The sequence below is a fragment of the Macaca thibetana genome, chromosome 9 (assembly GCF_024542745.1).
Source record: "Macaca thibetana thibetana isolate TM-01 chromosome 9, ASM2454274v1, whole genome shotgun sequence".
NCBI lineage: Eukaryota > Metazoa > Chordata > Mammalia > Primates > Cercopithecidae > Macaca > Macaca thibetana.
Window position 1 is genome coordinate 93,350,787 of NC_065586.1, and position 18,849 is coordinate 93,369,635.

The following is an 18,849-nucleotide window of genomic DNA, read 5'->3' on the forward strand; positions in this document are numbered from 1 at the left end:
ATGGTAGATCTTGCTGCGCCTATCATGACCCAACATCCATCACAGAGGTTCTCAATCACCAAGCTGCCAGCCTGAGCTGTAACCATAAAAAATAATCCCGGCCGGGCGCGGTGGCTCAAGCCTGTAATCCCAGCACTTTGGGAGGCCGAGACGGGTGGATCACGAGGTCAGGAGATCGAGACCAACCTGGTGAACATGGTGAAACCCCGTCTCTACTAAAAAAAACTACAAAAAACTAGCCGGGCGAGGTGGCGGGCGCCTGTAGTCCCAGCTACTCGGGAGGCTGAGGCAGGAGAATGGCGTGAACCCGGGAGGCGGAGCTTGCAGTGAGCTGAGATCCGGCCACTGCAACTCCAGCCCGGGAGACAGAGCGAGACTCCGTCTCAAAAAAAAAAAAAAAAAAAAAAAAAAAAAATCCCATGCTTCTCTGCCCTTGGTGTTTCTTGGTTTGTGGCAACATGCTTGACATATTGCCACATGGTATTCTCCTCATGTGTCTGTGTCCAAATTTCCTTCTTTTTATAAGGATACCAGTCCCTTCATTAGGTCCCACCCTAATCCAGTATGACCTCCTTTTAGTTTGATTACATCCACAAAGATGCTATTTCCAAATAAGGTCACACTCACAGGTTCTGAGTAGATAGAAATTTAGGAGAAGCTACTCAACCCAGTATACTATTCCAGCCTCCAACCTGAGGGCTGCATCCCTCTGAACTATCTCCCTAACCTAGAGACCTTTCTCCTTTTTTAAATGACAAAATATCCTCAGGAAATGCTGTGTTAAATATACTAAAAAAAGGCCGGGCGCAGTGGCTCACCCCTGTAATCCCAGCACTTTGAAAGGCCAAGGCGGGCGGGTTACTTGAGATTAAGAGTTCAAGAACAGCCTGGCCAACATGGTGAAACCCCATCTCTACTAAAAATACAAAAATGAGCCAGGCATTGTGGCAGGTGCCTGTAATCCCAGCCACTCAGGAGGCTGAAGCAGGAGAATCCCTTGAAATCAGGAGGCGGAGGCTGCAGTGAGCCGAGATTGCACCAGATAGCAAAACATTCTACACTGCTCCATCAGTGTTAGCTCCGAAGCCATCTAGTCATTTTAACTACTGGCTTCTAGACCCAACTGTTCTAATTCCCACCCCCACTCCCCAGTGTCTAACCGGTGGTTTATCTTTCCTGCCTAGTCAGCAGCTTCAAGACATTTTTAACTTTTGCCTTCCATGGCTTCCTCAGTTGCTAATCTACTGAAATATGTTTATTTTATTTTATTTTTTGAGATGGAATATCACTCTGTCACCCAGGCTAGAGTGCCGTGGCACAGTCTCGACTCACTGCAACCTTTGTCTCCTGGGTTCAAGTGATTCTCCTGCCTCAGTCTCCCAAGTAGCTGGGAATACAGTGGTCTGCCAGCACGCTCGGCTAATTTTTTTTTCTTTTTCTTTTTTTTTTTTTTAGTAGAGACAGGATTTCACCATGTTGGCCAGGCTGGTCTCGAACTCCTGACCTCAGGTGATCCACCCACCTCAGCCTCCCAAACTGCTGTGATTACAGATACGAGCCGCTGCACCTAGCCTACTGAGAGGTGTTTAATATCTCATTCTCATCTCTTAACACCTCGGTTTGAGTCCCCTAATCTCTTTTTTTTTTTTGAGATGGAGTTTCACTCTTGTTGCCCAGGCTGGCATGCAAGGGCGTGATCTCGGCTTACTGCAACCTCCCCCTCCCGGGTTCAAGTGATTCTCCTGCCTCAGCCTCCCAAGTAGCTGGGATTACAGGCGCCCACCACCACACCCAGCTAATTTTGTGTGTATATGTGTGTGTGTGTGTGTGTGTGTGTATGTGTTTTGAGGCGGAGTCTCACTCTGTCACCAGGCTGGAGTGCAGTGGCACGATCTCGGCTCACTGCAACCTCTGCCTCCCAGGTTCAAGCCATTCTCCTACCTCAGCCTCCTGAGTGGTTGGGACTACAAGAGAGTGCCGCCATACTCAGCTAATTTATTTTTTGTATTTTTAGTAGAGATGGGGTTTCACCATGTCAGCCAGGATGGTGTCAATCTCCTGACTTCGTGATCCACCCGCCTCGGCCTCCCAAACTGCTAGGATTACAGGCGTGAGCCACCGCGCCCGGCCGAGTCCCCTAATCTCTTGAATTTTCTCAGTACACATCCCTCTTCCCCAGTCAGCTGAGCCTCCATTTAGAAGGCTAGGAGGCAATGAAAGAACTGGTAAAGAAGCAACCCTGGGGCCAGGCGCGGAGGCCAGGTGTGAGCCACCGCACCCAGCCCAGCCCAATTTCCCCTTTTGTTTTTCTAGACAGAGTCTCACTCTGTTGCCAGGCTGGAGTGCAGTGGCACAATCTCAGCTCACTGCAACCTCCACCTTCCTCCCAAGTTCAAGCGATTCTCCTGCCTCAGCCTACCGAGTAGCTGGGACTACAGGCATGAGCCACCACACCCAGCTAATTTTTGTATTTTTAGTAGAGATGGGGTTTCACCATGTTGGCCAGCATGGTCTCAATCTGTTGACCCTCGGGATCTGCCCGCCTCGGCCTGCCAAACTGCTGGGATTACAGGCCTGAGTCACCCAATTTCCCCTTTTCTATGGCTTATTGTTTCTAACACTTTATTGTAAAATTTTTCAAACAGCCAACAAAATTGAAATACGCTGTTACCCAGCACCTAGATTCTAGTATTTTTTAAATTGAGATATATTTCACATAACATAAAATTCAACATTTTAAAGTGTACACTTCAATAGTTTTTAGTTCTGTATATTCATTGTGTTGCACAAACATCACCACTAATTTCAAAACATTTTCATAACCCCAAAAAGAAAACTCTTAACCATTAGCTGTTAGTCCTAATTCCCCCCTTCTCCCATCCCCTGGCAACCACTAATCTACCTTCTGTCTCTATGGATTTGTCTATTCTGGATGTTTCATATAAATAGAATTACACAATATGTTGCCTTTCCTGTCTGGCTTCGTTCACTCAGCATAATGTTTTCAACATTCATTCCTTTTGTAGCATGTATCAGTACTTCATTCCTTTTTATGGTGAATAATACTCCATTGTATGAGTATACGACTTTTGATTCATCCATTTATCAGCTGATAAATATTTGGGTTGTTTCCACTTTTTGACTATCATGAATAATGCTGCTATCAACATTTGTGTACACATTTTTATGTGAACATATGTTTTCAATTTTCTCAGGTATATAGCTAAAAGTAGAATTGATGGGTCATATGGTAACATTAACATTTTACTATACATGTTTTATCACATATCTACCTATCTAACTATCTTTCTAATCCATCTATATTAATCCTCCTCACATTTTAGTGTACTTTGGAATAAATTGCAAACGTCAGCACACCTCACTCCAAACTCATCAGCATGTCTATTACTAGAATTCAATCTTTCTTTACAATTTATTTTCTTCATATAAAATTTACAATTTTTTTCTTTTTGTTATTTTGTTTTTGTTTTTGTTTTTTTGAGACAGGATCTCTCTCTGTTGCCCAGGCTGGAGTGCAGTGGCACAATCTTGGCTTACTGCAACCTCTGCCTCTTGGGCTCAAGCAATTCTCCTGCCTCAGCCTCCTGAGCAGCTGGGACTACAGGCGTGAGCCACCATGTCCAGCTAATTTTTGTATTTTTAGTAGAGATGGGGTTTCACCATGTTGGCCAGGCTGTTCTCAAACTCCTGACCTCAGCTGATCCACTCACCTCAGCCTCTCAAAGTGTTGGGATTACAGGCGTGAGCCACCGCACCCAGTCTACTCAATGAGTTTTAACACATGCCTAAACCTGTGAAACCCAAATCAAGATATCAAGATTTAGAACATGTCCACCCTCCTGCAAGTTCCCTCTGTCTATTCAGTGTCAGAGTGTCAGTCCTGCCCCTGCTCTACCTTTTTCAAAGGCAACCAGTCTTCTGATGTTTTCCCCACTGTAAGTTACTTTCCCTGTTCTAGAACTTCATATAAACAGAAACATATGAGGTATATCTGCTTCTATCTGGCTTCTTTCACTTAGCATACTGTTTTTAAGCTTCATGTTACTGCATGCAGCAATATTCAGTCCTCTTTGTTGCTGAACTGTTTTCTGTCATCATCCTGTGTGAATGTACAATAGGTTGTTTGTCCATTCACCTGTTGATGAACACTTGGGCCATTTCACTTTTGGCTTTTATGAATAAAACTCCTTTGATGTGAGCCAACATCGTGCCACTGCACTCCAGCCTGGGTGAAAGAAGGAGATCTGTCTCAATTAAAAAGAAAAACAAAAAAAGGCAGGGTGCAGTGGCTCACGCCTGTAATCCCAGCACTTTGGGAGGCCGAGGCAGGTGGATCACCTGAGGTCGGGAGTTTGGGACCAGCCTGACCAACATGGAGAAACCTCATTTCTACTAAAAATACAAAATTATCCGGGCATGGTGATGCATGCCGGTAATCCAGCTACTCAGGAGGCTGAGGCAGGAGACTTGCTTGAACCCAGGAGGTGGAGGTTGTGGCAACAAGAGCGAAACTCTGTCTCAAAAAAAAAAAAAAAAAAAAAACGACTAGCAACTAGCAACCTAGGCCGGGCACAGTGGCTCACGTCTGTAATCCCAGCACTTTGGGAGGCTGAGGCAGGTGGATCACCTGAGGTCAGGAGTTCGAGACCAGCCTGGCCAACATGGTGAAACCCCGTCTCTACTAAAAATACAAAAATTAGCCGGGCGTGGTGGTGGGCGCCTGTAATTCCAGCTACTCGGGAGGCTGAGGCAGGAGATTTGCTTGAACCCAGGAGGCGGAGGTTGTAGTGAGTGGAGATGAAACCACTGCACTCCAGCCTGGGCGACAGAGCGAGACTCCCTCTCAAAAACAAACAAACAAAAAAGACTAGCAACCTCCTCCTCTCCAGCAATGCCAACCCCAGTCCAGGCCCCCATCCGCCCAGGATCTCGATCAAGAAACATTAATCCGTGGCCTTTCTTTGCCATTTCCAACTCTGCCACCTCCATCGCACGACAAGGTCCCCTTCTTCCTTCCCATTCCCGTCAGTTTCCCTAATCTCCGTACAAATCCCTAGCCTGACTCCTTTTCCTTTCCATCCTCACCAGACACCCGCATGCCGGACCTCAAAAGCGCAAACGCTAAAACCCGGTTGAGTTGACGCACGGAGAGAAGGGGTGTGTGGGTCGGTGTGTGTGTTACTGTGTGTGTGTGTGCTTGTGTGTGGAAGAAACCAACAAGGTCCACGCTGGTGTCCATTTCTGGAAATGCCAATCGCGCCTGACTGCGAGAGCCAGGATCAGGTCCCCAGGGCGCCCTTGCAGACAGCACCCTGAGCGAAGGAGCTCAGAAGGCAGTCCGGCTTCACCCAGACCCCCAGTCCCGCAGAAGCCCCGTCCCCCAGCGGCACAGCACCCCCTCCCCGGCGCGGTGGTAGGGCCCAGCGCGACGTCACCCATTGTTTACAAATCAACCCGAGCCGGCAGGATTCCGGCTCCCGCGGCTGCAGGCGCGCGGCTGGAGTGACTGGCGGGCTTCGGCTTCCGCGTCCGCCACGGCCCCTGCCCCGGCCCCGGCCACGGCCCCGGCATCGTCTTCAGCTCCGCGCCCGCTCCGCCGCGGCCCACCGCACCCGCCGGCAGTCGAGCCCCCAGCGACGCCCGCACAGCTCCGGGTGCCCGGACAGGGGGCCATGCCTTGCCGGAGGGAGGAGGAAGAGGAAGCCGGCGAGGAGGCGGAGGGGGAGGAAGAGGAGGAGGACAGCTTCCTCCTGCTGCAGCAGTCGGTGGCGCTGGGCAGCTCGGGCGAGGTGGACCGGCTGGTGGCCCAGATCGGCGAGACGCTGCAGCTGGACGCGGCGCAGGACAGCCCGGCCTCGCCGTGCGCGCCCCCGGGGGCGCCGCTGCGGGCCCCGGGACCCCTGGCTGCGGCGGTGCCGGCGGACAAGGCCAGGCCCCCGGCGGTGCCGCTGCTGCTGCCTCCCGCGTCGGCTGAGACTGTGGGCCCGGCGCCCCCTGGGGTCCTGCGCTGCGCCCTGGGGGACCGCGGCCGCGTGCGGGGCCGCGCTGCGCCCTACTGCGTGGCGGAGCTCGCCACAGGCCCCAGCGCGCTGTCCCCACTGCCCCCTCAGGCCGACTTCGATGGGCCTCCGGGTGCTGGCAAGCAGGGCGTCCCGCAGCCGCTGTCGGGTCCGTGCCGGCGAGGATGGCTCCGGGGCGCCGCCGCCTCCCGCCGCCTGCAGCAGCGACGCGGGTCCCAACCAGAAACCCGCACAGGCGACGACGACCCGCACCGGCTCCTGCAGCAGCTAGTGCTCTCTGGAAACCTCATCAAGGAGGCCGTGCGAAGGCTTCATTCGCGACGGCTGCAGTTACGTGCAAAGCTTCCCCAACGCCCGCTCCTGGGACCTCTGTCGGCCCCGGTGCATGAACCCCCTTCACCTCGCAGCCCTCGCGCGGCCTGCAGTGACCCTGGCGCCTCCGGGAGGGCGCAGCTCAGAACTGGCGACGGCGTTCTTGTCCCTGGCAGCTAACACGCCCGGGGTGCCCACAGCGCCAGCCTCAGACTAGAGGGCAAGGGGTTCCCCTGAGGGCTGCAATTCTGCTCAGGCTGGTGGAGAACTCTGGCTTTTGGAAGTGGGAGAAAAAAGCTAAAGACGAGGAACAGAAAAATCGCGAATGTTTCGCGGGTAACTGGGGTTGAGGGCCAAAATATTTGAAATGCAGAACTCGGCCCTATTTAAGGCGGATTTTACAGAGCGCACCCCAAGCTTACAAGTTAGTAGGATTCCTTATTTGGAGTGACCCTACCCAGCCGCGGAGCGTGCAGTTCCGCACAGCCTCTCAGTGCCCTGCAGCCCCGCGACCATGTGGCCACAATCCACGCTTCTCCGGATCGCGGCGCGCCGGAACTACTGAGGATGATGCCAGTTACTTGCTTTACCTTTTCAGGGCTGGCTCCTGATCCACTTTGGGGGAGGGGAACATGAGTAGATAATTTCAGGGTGCACCCCAATCTGCCAGACTTGAATATTTTCAACACTTAAAAAAACCATCTTGTGTCTTTAGAGGTGCTGCTTAATATCAAACACGCGGTGCCATGAAGGGACCCTTTGAGGGTTGAATAGGAGTTAACCCCTGCGCTCTCTTTGCAACTGTCTGCCTTTCTCAGAGTGGTGGGGGAAAGGCTGTACGACACGGGTGGGGACAGGAGGTGGGGGCGGGGGGTATTGAATGGTGATGGAAGGGTAGAGAGGCGCGGAGTGAACCCCACGCGCTCTCTAAAGTGTATTTTCACAGCCGGCCTGCCTCTCCTCGGGTTCAAGGTCACTGTTTCCTCGGCACGCACTGGGTTGCGGGACAGAGTAGCCGGATTCTGCCCGTGCTCGGAGAAGAGCGCAGTGTTTTTTGCAAGTGCTGGAGTCTCCTGAGGACACGCGCGCCGCCGCCACCGCGGGTGTGGGAAAGCGCGGACGTGCTGGGCGTCTGCTTCCCTAGGCGACCACCGCCCCTGGCCGCGCTCCGGGCTTTCACGGAAACTCCCGAGACGGAGCCCCGGGTTCCTCCTCTCCCACTTGGCTCTGCTGTCCTACTCAAGCGGGTGGCTCTGGGATCCTGGGGGCCTGGGTTGGGGGCTAGGGAGACGCCATGTGATGGGCACTCCAGGGACACACAGCCTAGCACAGCAGCTTATAATGGGCTCTCTGGGGCCATTTGCAATAACAGCTGCAATTCCCTGGATAGCGGAGTTGATTTCCTCCCTCTGCCCCTCCCCCAGCCATGCCAGCTGGCCTTTGTAAGTGCAGGAAACCGAGTAGAAAATGTGACCCTCCAAATGGAGAAGCTGCAGGCTTTGCCATTGTGAACCATGGTGAAGTGCTTGGAACATACTGTTCACTCACTCTAAAGGCGCTGAGACTGTGCTGTTGTTCTCCTTTTTATAGTCAATGGCTTGTTCATCATCCAGATGTGGCTACTGACATATCTACACTTCGCACCGGAGTGTCTGGAATTGTGGCTATCCTGATTATAGGATTTTAACTTAACTGAAATGCCTGCTTTGAATAAATGTATTGGGTTTTTTGTTTGGTTTTATTTTATACTTGCCATCGGTGAAAAAGATGTACAGAACACATTTCTCTGATCTCCATAAACATGAAAACACTTGAAATCCCTGTCAGCCTGGCTTGCGGATGGTAATTAGAGCGCCTTTGTGTCTGAGCAGCTCACTAGCTAGACAAGGTCTCCGCAGCTGGGTGTGTATTGGAGCTGGCATGAAATTAAATGAAAGTGAGGTCAGGTTTTGGACCAATCCCATTCGTTAAAACCTCAGAGCCTTTTGGATTACTAGTCAGTGATGGAGATGTGTTATAAAGCTGCCTCTATTAGCAAAGGACATCAGATCAGCCAGTCACTGCAGACTGGGAGGCTTATCTTTTTTTTCTTCTTCTTTTCTTTATACTATGGCCATTAAGAGCACTTGTTCCACAAGGTGGGCCTTAAGGCTGGGGCAGCTCCTCATTAGGGGGCTGCTCACAACATGTGAGCCTGGTGGTAGGAAAGCTGGGTGGAAACTTACAAAAGATTCCTCTCTTTGCCCCTGGCACATTTACACCATTCTGTCCCTAAGCAGTGACATAAAAGCCCATGTCTATCCTTATAGTTCTGACTTACTTCAGTCTGTTCCCTCATGGAAGGAGCTAATTTCCTCCCTCTGAGGAAAGACTACCCAGATTTTAAGTCCACTTCTAAAGTGGGAAGGGAACCTTGGACAAGTTGCTCTACCTCTGGGGCTTCAGTTTCCTCATCCATACAACCGGGATAATGAACTAAAAGGTAGGCCAGGCCCGATAGCTGACACCTGTAATCCTAGTAGCACTTTGGGAGGCTAAAGTTGAGGACTGCTGGAGCGCAGAAGTTCAAGACCAGCCAAGGCAACATAGTGAGACCTCATCTCTCCAAAAATAAATAAATAAATGGCCGGGCACAGTGGTTCACACCTGTAATCCCAGCACTTTGGGAGGCCAAGGAGGGTGGATCACGAGGTCAGGAGTTCAAGACCAGCCTGACCAACATGGTGAAACCCTGTCTCTACTAAAAATACAAAAATTAACTGGGCATGGTGGTGCACGCCTGTAATCCCAGCTACTCAGGAGGCTGAGGCAGGAGAATCGCTTGAACCTGGGAGGTGGAGGTTGCAGTGAGCCAAGATCACACCATTGCACTCCAGCCTGGGAGAAGCTCTGTCTCAAAAAAAATAAATAAATAAAGGCCGGGCGCGGTGGCTCAAGCCTCTAATCCCAGCACTTTGGGAGGCCGAGACCGGGCGGATCACGAGGTCAGGAGATCAAGACCATCCTGGCTAACACGGTGAAACCCCATCTCTACTAAAAAATACAAAAAAAAAAAACTAGCCAGGGGAGGTGGCGGGTGCCTGTAGTCCCAGCTAATCGGGAGGCTGAGGCAGGAGAATGGCGTAAACCCGGGAGGCGGAGCTGAGATCCAGTCACTGCACTCCAGCCTTGGCGACAGAGCGAGACTCCGTCTGGAAAAAATAAATAAATAAATAAATGAGGCAGGAGGATTGCTCGAGCTTAGGAGTTTGAGGCAGTAGTGAGCCATGATCGAGCCACTGCACTCCCACCTGGGTGACAGAGCAAGACCCTGCCTCAAAAAAAAAAAAAAATTAAAAGGCATATGGTGACTGGCACATGCTGGAGATGAACAGTATCTAATCCCTACCCCTTCCTTCCCTGGTGACTGTGTCCCAAGTGTCTTCATTTTCCTACAAAACAAGAGCATGCCATGATCCCAAATCTGCTTTCTGGAGTGTTCTATGACTTTGAGTCCTGATTTTCTAACTCCCTTTTTGGTTCAATGCCCCATTTTCTCAAATTCACACTCAGATGCTGATGGTCTCTGAGGATTACCTTCAGAACACACCAAGCCTGCCATTTCCCACAGCATGCCCAGAAAGGGCTGTGGGGGCCTCAGTCCAGTGTTCTCCAGCATGGGAAGGGTAACTATGGCGGCTCTAATACAAACTGAGGAAAAGGAGTCCCCAGAGTGCAATGGGCACCACCTCTGGGCGCTGAGCACGAGGGGAAAGTGGCCAAGTGCTGATGTCCCCTGGCATGGGAGTAGCCCTGAAGTCCCCAGTTCCCATTCTTAGTTGACATGGGATTTATCCAAGGTCAAGGGGTTATGAGCAATCCAGGGCTTTCCATCCTTAAATAGGCTATGATTTGATGTCACTGCACTGATTGTGCATAGTTTTTTGTAATAAGAATGACGGGTTAAGGTCAGACTCAACCTTAGGGCCCATGCAGTACAACCCCCTCCCAAAAAAGAAAAACTGGAAAAAACTAAAGCCTCTCAAGATAAGGCACTTTAGCACTCTAAACACACTATAATCCAGTAACCATCTGTGTTTTTATTTTTTATTTTATTTATTTATTTTTGAGACAGAGTCTTACTCTGCTGCCCAGGTGGGAGTGCAATGGTGTGATCTTGGCTCACTGCAAGCTCCGCCTCCCGGGTTCAAGTGATTCTCCTGCCTCAGTCTCCCGAGTAGCTGGGATTACAGGTACCCACCATCACGCCCAGCTAATTTTTGTATAATTTTAGAGACGGGGTTTCACCATGTTGCCCAGACTGGTTTTGAACTCCTAACCTCAGGTGATCCGCTTGCCTCGGCCTCCCAAAGTGCTGGGATTATAGGCGTGAGCCACCGCATCCGGCCTGTTTTTTTAGATCCTGCCAAGTTTTACTGTTCACCCCAAAATCTATTTTTTTTTTTTTTTTTTTTTTTTTTTTTTTGAGATGGAGTCTTGCTCTGTAGCCCGGGCTGGAGTACAGTGGCCGGATCTCAGCTCACTGCAAGCTCCGCCTCCCGGGTTTACACCATTCTCCTGGCTCAGCCTCCCGAGTAGCTGGGACTACAGGCGCCTGCCACCTCGCCTGGCTAGTTTTTTGTATTTTTTTTTTTTTTTTTTTTTTTTTTGAGACGGAGTCTCGCTCTGTCGCCCAAGCTGGAGTGCAGTGGCCGGATCTCAGCTCACTGCAAGCTCCGCCGCCCGAGTTTACGCCATTCTCCTGCCTCAGCCTCCCGAGTAGCTGGGACTACAGGCGCCGGCCACCTCGCCCGGCTAGTTTTTTGTATTTTGTAGTAGAGACGGGGTTTCACCATGTTAGCCAGGATGGTCTTGATCTCCTGACCTCGTGATCCGCCCGTCTCGGCCTCCCAAAGTGCTGGGATTACAGGCTTGAGCCACCGCGCCCCGCCAGTTTTTTGTATTTTTTAGTAGAGACGGGGTTTCACCGTGTTAACCAGGATGGTCTCCATCTCCTGACCTTGTGATCCACCCGTCTCGGCCTCCCAAAGTGCTGGGATTACAGGCTTGAGCCACCGCGCCCGGCCCCAAAATCTATTTTCTGCAGTAACTCAGGATTTATATAAAGTGTGGGGTTTATTTGTTTGTTTGTGATGGGGTCTCAGTCAGTCACCCAGGAGTGCAATGGTGAGATCTCAGCTTACTGCAACCTCCACCTCCTGGACTCAAGTGATCCTCCCACCTCTTGAGTAATTGGACTACTACAGGTGCGTGCCACCATGCTTGGCTAATTTTAAAACTTTTTATAGAAACAAAGTTTTGCCATGTGGCCCAGGCTGTTCTCAAACTCTTGGGCTCAAGCAATCCACCTGCCTCAACCTCCCAAAGTGCTGGGATTACAAGTGTGAGCCACCTCGCCCAGCCAGGATTTACATAAAGTATTTTAAAAGTTATACTGGGGCAGACGTGGTGGCTCATGCCTGTAATCCTAGCACTTTGGGAGGCCCAGGCAAGTGGATCACCTGAGGTCAAGAGTTTGAGACCAGCCTGGCGAAAATGGGGAAACCGCATCTCTACTAAAAATACAAAAATTAGCTGGACGTAGTGGCACCTGTAATCCCAGCTACTAGGAGGCTCAGCCAGGAGAATCGCTTGAACCTAGGAAGCAGAGCGTGCAGTGAGCCGAGATCTCACCATTGCACTCCAGCCTGGGCAACAGAGCAAAAGCTCTGTCTCAAAAAAAAAAAAAAAAGAAAAAGTCATATTAGACCATTTTGTAGGTGGAAAAACAGTCCAAGGAAGTGAGCAGGGCAGAATGACCTACCAACGTTGTTTATGAAGGCAGAGGCCTAGCAGAGTCTAGAACCTAGGTCTCCCAGCTCCCAACTCAGGGCTCTTTCCACTGGCTCCATATCATCTAACATGGTCCAATATTGTTCACTGCACAACTCTGCACATAGGCTACCATGGGAATGACATCTCTGCAGTTGCCCAAATTGGTGACCCTGCCATTGGAACCCGGGAAAATTGTGCTCCAAGCTCCTAGGCTGAGTTAGGGAATGCCATTTCCTTACAAAACGTTCAGCATCCTATGAAGACAGCTGGCCACAGAAAATGGCCTGGGTGGGCCGGGCGCGGTGGCTCAAGCCTGGAATCCCAGCACTCTGGGAGGCCAAGACGGGTGGATCACGAGGTCAGGAGATTGAGACCATCCTGGCTAACATGGTGAAACCCCGTCTCTACTAAAAAATACAAAAAAACCAGCCAGGCGAGGTGGCGGGCGCCTGTAGTCCCAGCTACCGGGGAGGCTGAGGCAGGAGAATGGCGTAAACCCGGGAGGCGGAGCTTGCAGTAAGCTGAGATCTGGCCAATGCACTCCAGCCTGGGCGACAGAGCGAGACTCTGTCTAAAAAAAAAAAAAAAAGAAAAGAAAATAGCCTGGGTGAGATAAGAGAACAAAGGTATAAATGGAATGAAACAAAGTGAACACATACATTGGCAAATAAGGGATTTAGAGAAAAGAATGCCACACCTCACAGAGAACTCCAGAGTCTGCCACCCCAAGATTTCAATCTAAATTAGGCATACATCTGACAATATTTAGGTTCAATTTTTACCCTCTTCTGCTCTTTCTTTTTTCCAGCTTAGATGCAGAAACCTGAAGCAAAGATCAGACACCACTTTCCTATCTAGCAAAGTCTGTGTTGAAACCTGTGATCCCTTCCTTCCAATCAGGAAAGAGTTACCTTGGCAACGAAATTACTAACTCACTCAATTAGCCCCCACTTCTACCAATGCTCAGTAATCACAGACCGTCAGCCCCCGGAGAGCTCAGCCTTCAGCAGTCTGGTGCTACCGCCTCATTTAGAGATGGAAGCTCAGAGAGGTTTCCACTCCGAGGTGCACTCCACTTGAACATTGTGAAAACTGGTGCAGGCAAAGGGGCAAAACTCTTCCGAGTAGTTTCCTCCTGGTTTTCCATCATAACTGAAGGGAGAGCAATTGACCTGTCCCTACCAGTGTTACCCAAAAGATATAATAGGTAAGAGTAGGGGCTCTGCAGGCAGCCCTCCACTCTCGGCTGTGTGATATGGAACAGGGTCAGTAAGCTCAATGAACTCATTTGCAAAATGTGGGTAAGGGTAGACCACCTTGAAGAGTTGTGTGAAAATTAAATTAAAACCAAAGAGCAAATAGTATGGGAACCAAAGAGCAAATAATAAACCAAACAGAACATTGTTCCTGAGAGATGTTGCATTAAGGCCACTTAAGAGTCTTCTGCGGCCAGGCGCGGTGGCTCAAGCCTGTAATCCCAGCACTTTGGGAGGCCGAGACGGGTGGATCACAAGGTCAGGAGATCGAGACCATCCTGGCTAACACGGTGAAACCCCGTCTCTACTAAAAAATACAAAAAACTAGCTGGGCGAGGTGGCGGGCGCCTGTAGTCCCAGCTACTCGGGAGGCTGAGGCAGGAGAATGGCGTGAACCTGGGAGGCGGAGCTTGCAGTGAGCTGAGATCCGGCCACTGCACTCCAGCCTGGGCGACAGAGCGAGACTCCGTCTCAAAAAAAAAAAAAAAAAAAGAGTCTTCTGCAGAAAACCCTGCCTCTTACTGACTTTTTCAATATCTCTTAACAGGCACAAACCTGTTTCTTCTGAAGGTCAGACCAGTTTCCTGATCATGCACCCCAATTGCATAGGTCAGTATTAAGGGAAGTGTAGAAGAAGAGAATAAGGGTGGAGCCGGCCGGGTGCGGTGGCTCACGCCTGTAATCTCAACAATTTGGGAAGCCCAGGCAGGCAGATCACTTGAGGTCAGGAGTTTGAAACCAGCCTGGCCAACATGGTGAAACCTTGTCTCTACTAAAAATACAAAAATTAGCTGGGCGTGCTGGTGCATGCTTGTAGTCCCAGCTACTTGGGAGGCTGAGGCAGGAGAATCGCTTGAACTCAGGAGGTGAAGGTTACAGTAAGCCAAGATCACACCACCGCACTCCAGCATAGGCGTCTAAAAAGAGAGAGGGAAAAAACGGGTAGAGCCAAGCTAAGCCTGGAAAGCAGCTCAGGGTTGGAACTGGTGGAATAGAGGCAGCAGGAATATCACAAAGGATAGGGTCGGCAGTTGGCAGTGAAGACAGCCTGGGGCCACAGCTCTTAACTCCCCCATTTCCTATCAGAAAACCAATCCTTTTCTAAAATTCAAATGCTCAAGTTCTGCTTGCCTGTCCTGTCCACGCCTATCTATAATCTGCAGGAGAAAACCATACAATAGGCCGGGTCTGGTAATCCCAACACTTTGGGAGGCCGAGACGGGTGGATCACCTGAGGTCAAGGGTTCGAGACTAGCCTGGCCAACATAGTGAAACCCCGTCTCTACTAAAAATACAAAAATTAGCCAGGCATGGTGGCATGTGCCTGTAGTCCCAGCTACTTGGAAGGCTGAGGCAGGAGAATCACTTGAACCCATGAGGCGGAGGTTGCAGCAATCTGAGATCATGCCATTGCACTCCAGCCTGGGTGACAGAGTGAGACTCCATCTCAAAAAAAAAAAAAAAAGAAAAAAGAAAGAAAAAGAAAGAAAACTGTGCAATTTCTTCACAGGAAGTGGCCTTTAAGTTCATTTCATTCTCACTCTCACATTATATTTACTGTCATTATAGAATTATCTCAGGGACTCATATGTGAATGTCTTCTCTTCCCCAATAGATTATATATTTTGTGATGGAAGAGGAGTGACAAGATGAAGAGGATGTTTTAGGCAGATTGTCAGGCCTCATGGCATGGGGAGTGGTCTGGAGCTGAAAGGAAACACTGATGGTCAGCCAGATCGGCTGAATGGCTGCTACAGCTCCCAGGCACCCAGGCGATAAGGGAGAGGAAAACACCAGACGTTTCCAAAAGAAAACCGGTAGGCCTCAGTTACAGTACTGTGTAGCTGTAAAATCGTGGCTCTGGAGCCAGACTGCCTGGCTCCTTCCTTGAAAGTTCCTTCCTGTGACCTTGGGCAGGTAACTTCACCTCTCTAACCTTACCTTCAGTTGCAAAGTCCGATGATAACAAAAAAAAGTCCCCCCCTTATAGGGTTGTTGTGAGGATTAATTGAGCTAATGCTAGTAGAAATGCTTCGCCACTGCCTGCAACAGAGCTGCATTTAGCAACAGCCGCCAGGGTACTGGTATTTAGTAAATATTTGCAGAGCAAACAAATGGGCAATTTCAACAGACTGGCAGAGGCTAAAGGAGTGGGGTGCTTGGGACGTAGATGATGCGTTGTGGTGCCTACAAGTCTGAAGATGGGAAAAGAGGGACTACAGCTAAAAAAGGGAAAATGGCCAAGGGAAGGATTCACTCACTGCTGTAATCCCAGTACTTTGGGAGACCGAGGCGGGTGGATCACTTGAGGTCAGGAGTTTGAGACCAACCTGGCCAATATGGTGAAATCCCATCTCTACTACAAATACAAAAATTAGGTGGGCGTGGTGGCACATGCCTGTAGTTCCAGCTACTCAGGAGGCTGAGGTATGAGAATCGCTTCAACCCGGGAGGGAGAGGTGGCACTGAGCCGAAATCACACCACTACACTCCAGCCTGGGTGACACAGCGAGACACCATCTCAAGAAAAAAAAAAAGGGGTGAAATCAAAGGGAAGGTACTATAAAGGTCTAAGTTCCTGGAGGAGTGGGACGGTACGGGGTCCTCCACCAGGGCAGGTTTGAAGGGCAGGGCTTAAAGGGACTGTGGTTGTGGATGCCACAGGACAGCTCCCTATGTTACTAACTGTCCTGCCACAGTGTGGCTGGAACCTGACAGATTGGCTGCTGAAAGCATCCTTCATGCCTGGGACGGCTGGATATGTTTCTGTTGTTTTTGTGTGAATGAATTATTTGTAGCTGACGCTATAATGGAATGAAAACTAAAACTGATAGCAAAGAGTTTAAGTGTTCCCCCTTATCAACTGTCAACTGACTCATAGCAGGTAAAATCACAACCCCCACTTGACAGGCTGCCCAGGCAGTTTGTTTGACTTATTGATTTGGGTGGGTTAAAAAAAGCAAGAGCTGGTTATCATCCTGTTACCTTTGCCCTGCCTTTTGCCCATTTCTGTAACTGTCTAAATTAGATTCCACAGCCTAAGATTGGTGAAAAATGGTTTCCTATAGGTTTTCCTGAAAATCTTTCCTAGACACTGAAGTCACAAACCCCTTTCGCTGATGAACCATAAATAGTACTTTTCTTCAGCTGGGCTAAGGAGGGGAGGAATCCAGTGCAGATGTTCAAAACACGCTACTTAAGGGTGCTGACGAAGGGAACTTGAGAATTAACTTCAGGATTCAAAAAAGACAGCTAAAGTCATTGAATAAGATCTGATTCCATATGCCCCGGACCTCTGTGGCCTAACTACAGAGGATATACATAGCGATTACAGATACAGCTGTGTTTGTGTTATGTGCACATGTGGACCCACATACATTCCACACTTCTACTGTTCACCCTAGTCTCCCTTGGCTTCTCTTGGTTCTACTTTTATTTTCTGTCTGTTCCTTTTGTGTAGTCTTCTTCCTCCCACAGAGATTTGATGAGTTGGGTCTTTGTAAAGTGCTTAGAACACAGGCCGGGCACACACAGGATGGGTGTGGTGGCTCACGCCTATAATCCCAGCACTTTAGGAGGCTGAGGTGGGTGGATCACTTGAGGTCAAAAGTTCGAGACCAGCCTGGACAACATGGCAAAACCCCATCCATGCCAAAAAAATACAAAAAAAAAAAAAAAAAAAAAAAAAATTAGTCAGGTGTGGTGGTGCCTGCCTGTAGCTACAGCTCCTTGGAAGGCTGGAGGCAGGAGAATCACTTGAACCTGGGAGGCAGAGGTCGTAATGAGCTGAGATCACACTACTGCACTCTAGCCTGGGCAACAGAGTGAGACTGTCAATAAAAAAAAAAAAAGAAAGAAAGAAAGAAAACAAAGTGCTTAGAACACAGCCTGGCACATGACAGGCACTACTGCACATTAGCTAGGGTTACTACTGCCCATCTCCCAGGCCCCGTTCTGTGCCCCACCCCATCCCACCCCCTTAGTCTTCAACTGCCAAATCTTTATCTTAAGCCCTAAACCCTCTCCAACTCCTACTCATTTATGAGGCACCAGGCTTCTGTCCTTGTAACTTCCCATGTGAAACTCCTAACTCTCCAAACACTCCCCCCTCCCCCCTCCCCCCACACACCATTTCTCCTTATTATTTCCCTATTGCTCTGGTCCTTCTAGGCTAGAGACTTGCAGAATGTTATCAGGGAAACATGGGCATGGGCCCCTTCAGAAGACGAAGTTGTCTCAACTCTGTGCCCTTCCACTACAAGGGGTTAGGGATATCCTAGCCAAAATCATTCCTGAGCTAAGAGTACTAGGAATGGGCTATCCCAAGCTGCAGCATCTTGGAAATGGCCATTGCCTCCTAGACAAAGACACTTCCCCAGACCCAGGCTCTCCACAGGCTCTGCAAATGGCTGGATCAGTAGCAAGAGGTGGGGTGTGTGAGAAGAGCATTGTGTGTAGGCTCAGACAGCGGGCAAGAGGACCAACTTAAGTGCCCTGAGTTCTGATTCTGCTCTACCACCAATAATTCCTACCTTTCACCATTGTAAAAAGCAAAGTAGGGCCAGGCACGGTGGCTCATGCCTGTCATCCCAGCACTTTGGGAGGCCAAGGCGGGTGGATCACTTGAGGTCAGCAGTTTGAGACCAGCCAGAGCAACACAGTGAAACCCCATCTCTGCTAAAAATACAAAAGTTAGCTAGGAGTGGTGGTGGGTGCCTGTAATCCCAATTACTTGGGAGGCTGAGGCAGGAGAACTGCTTGAACCCAGGAGGTAGAGGCTGCAGTGAGCCAAGATCATGCCACTGCACTCCAGCCTGGGGACAGAGCAAGACCATGTCTCAAAAAACAAAAAAAAAAAAACCAAGTGCGGTGCCTCATGCCTGTAATCCCAGCACTTTGGGAGGTCAAGGTGGGCGGATCACGAGGTCAGGAGATTGAGACCATCCTGGCCAACGTGGTAAAACCCCGTCTCTACTAAAAATACAAAAATTAGCTGGGTGTAGTGGCACGCACCTGTAGTCCCAGTTACTCGGGAGGCTGAGGCAGGAGAATCGCTTGAACCCAGGAGATGGAGGTTGCAATGAGCCCAGATCACATCACTGCACTCCAGTCAGGCGACAGAGCAAGACTCCATCTCAAAAAAAAAAAAAAAAAGTCTTGTAAAAGGTGCCAACCAGGAACCAGGGTGCCTGCCCATAACAGGGATCAGCTCCCTCTCCACCTAGGCAAGCAGAGAAACACTCAGATCCTGTAGGCCTTTTCCCATTGTCTGTAGTCCTTATCTGTAAGATGGAAAAATAGTGCTTACCTCATGGCACATAAAGCCATGTGGTAGTACCAAGAATGAGCAGCTATCACTTTTTGAGCAATGAAGTCTCCCCTTCAAGTCCTCATTTAACCCTTCCAACTCCCCTATTAAGTACTAT

At 49.9% G+C, this 18,849-nt stretch overlaps 2 protein-coding genes across 3 annotated transcripts in view; both read left to right on the forward strand.

Annotated features, from left to right (window-relative positions):
- The window catches only part of PGAM1 (phosphoglycerate mutase 1), a 1,080,404-nt gene that overhangs the window by 959,656 nt on the left and 101,899 nt on the right, over window positions 1–18,849 (forward strand). The gene's annotated exons all lie outside the window — the stretch shown is intronic.
- On the forward strand, window positions 5,495–8,172 carry FRAT1 (FRAT regulator of WNT signaling pathway 1). The gene has a single exon (XM_050802936.1). It carries the CDS (start codon window positions 5,694–5,696, stop codon window positions 6,531–6,533), a length of 840 nt encoding a protein of 279 aa, XP_050658893.1. The 5' UTR covers window positions 5,495–5,693; the 3' UTR covers window positions 6,534–8,172.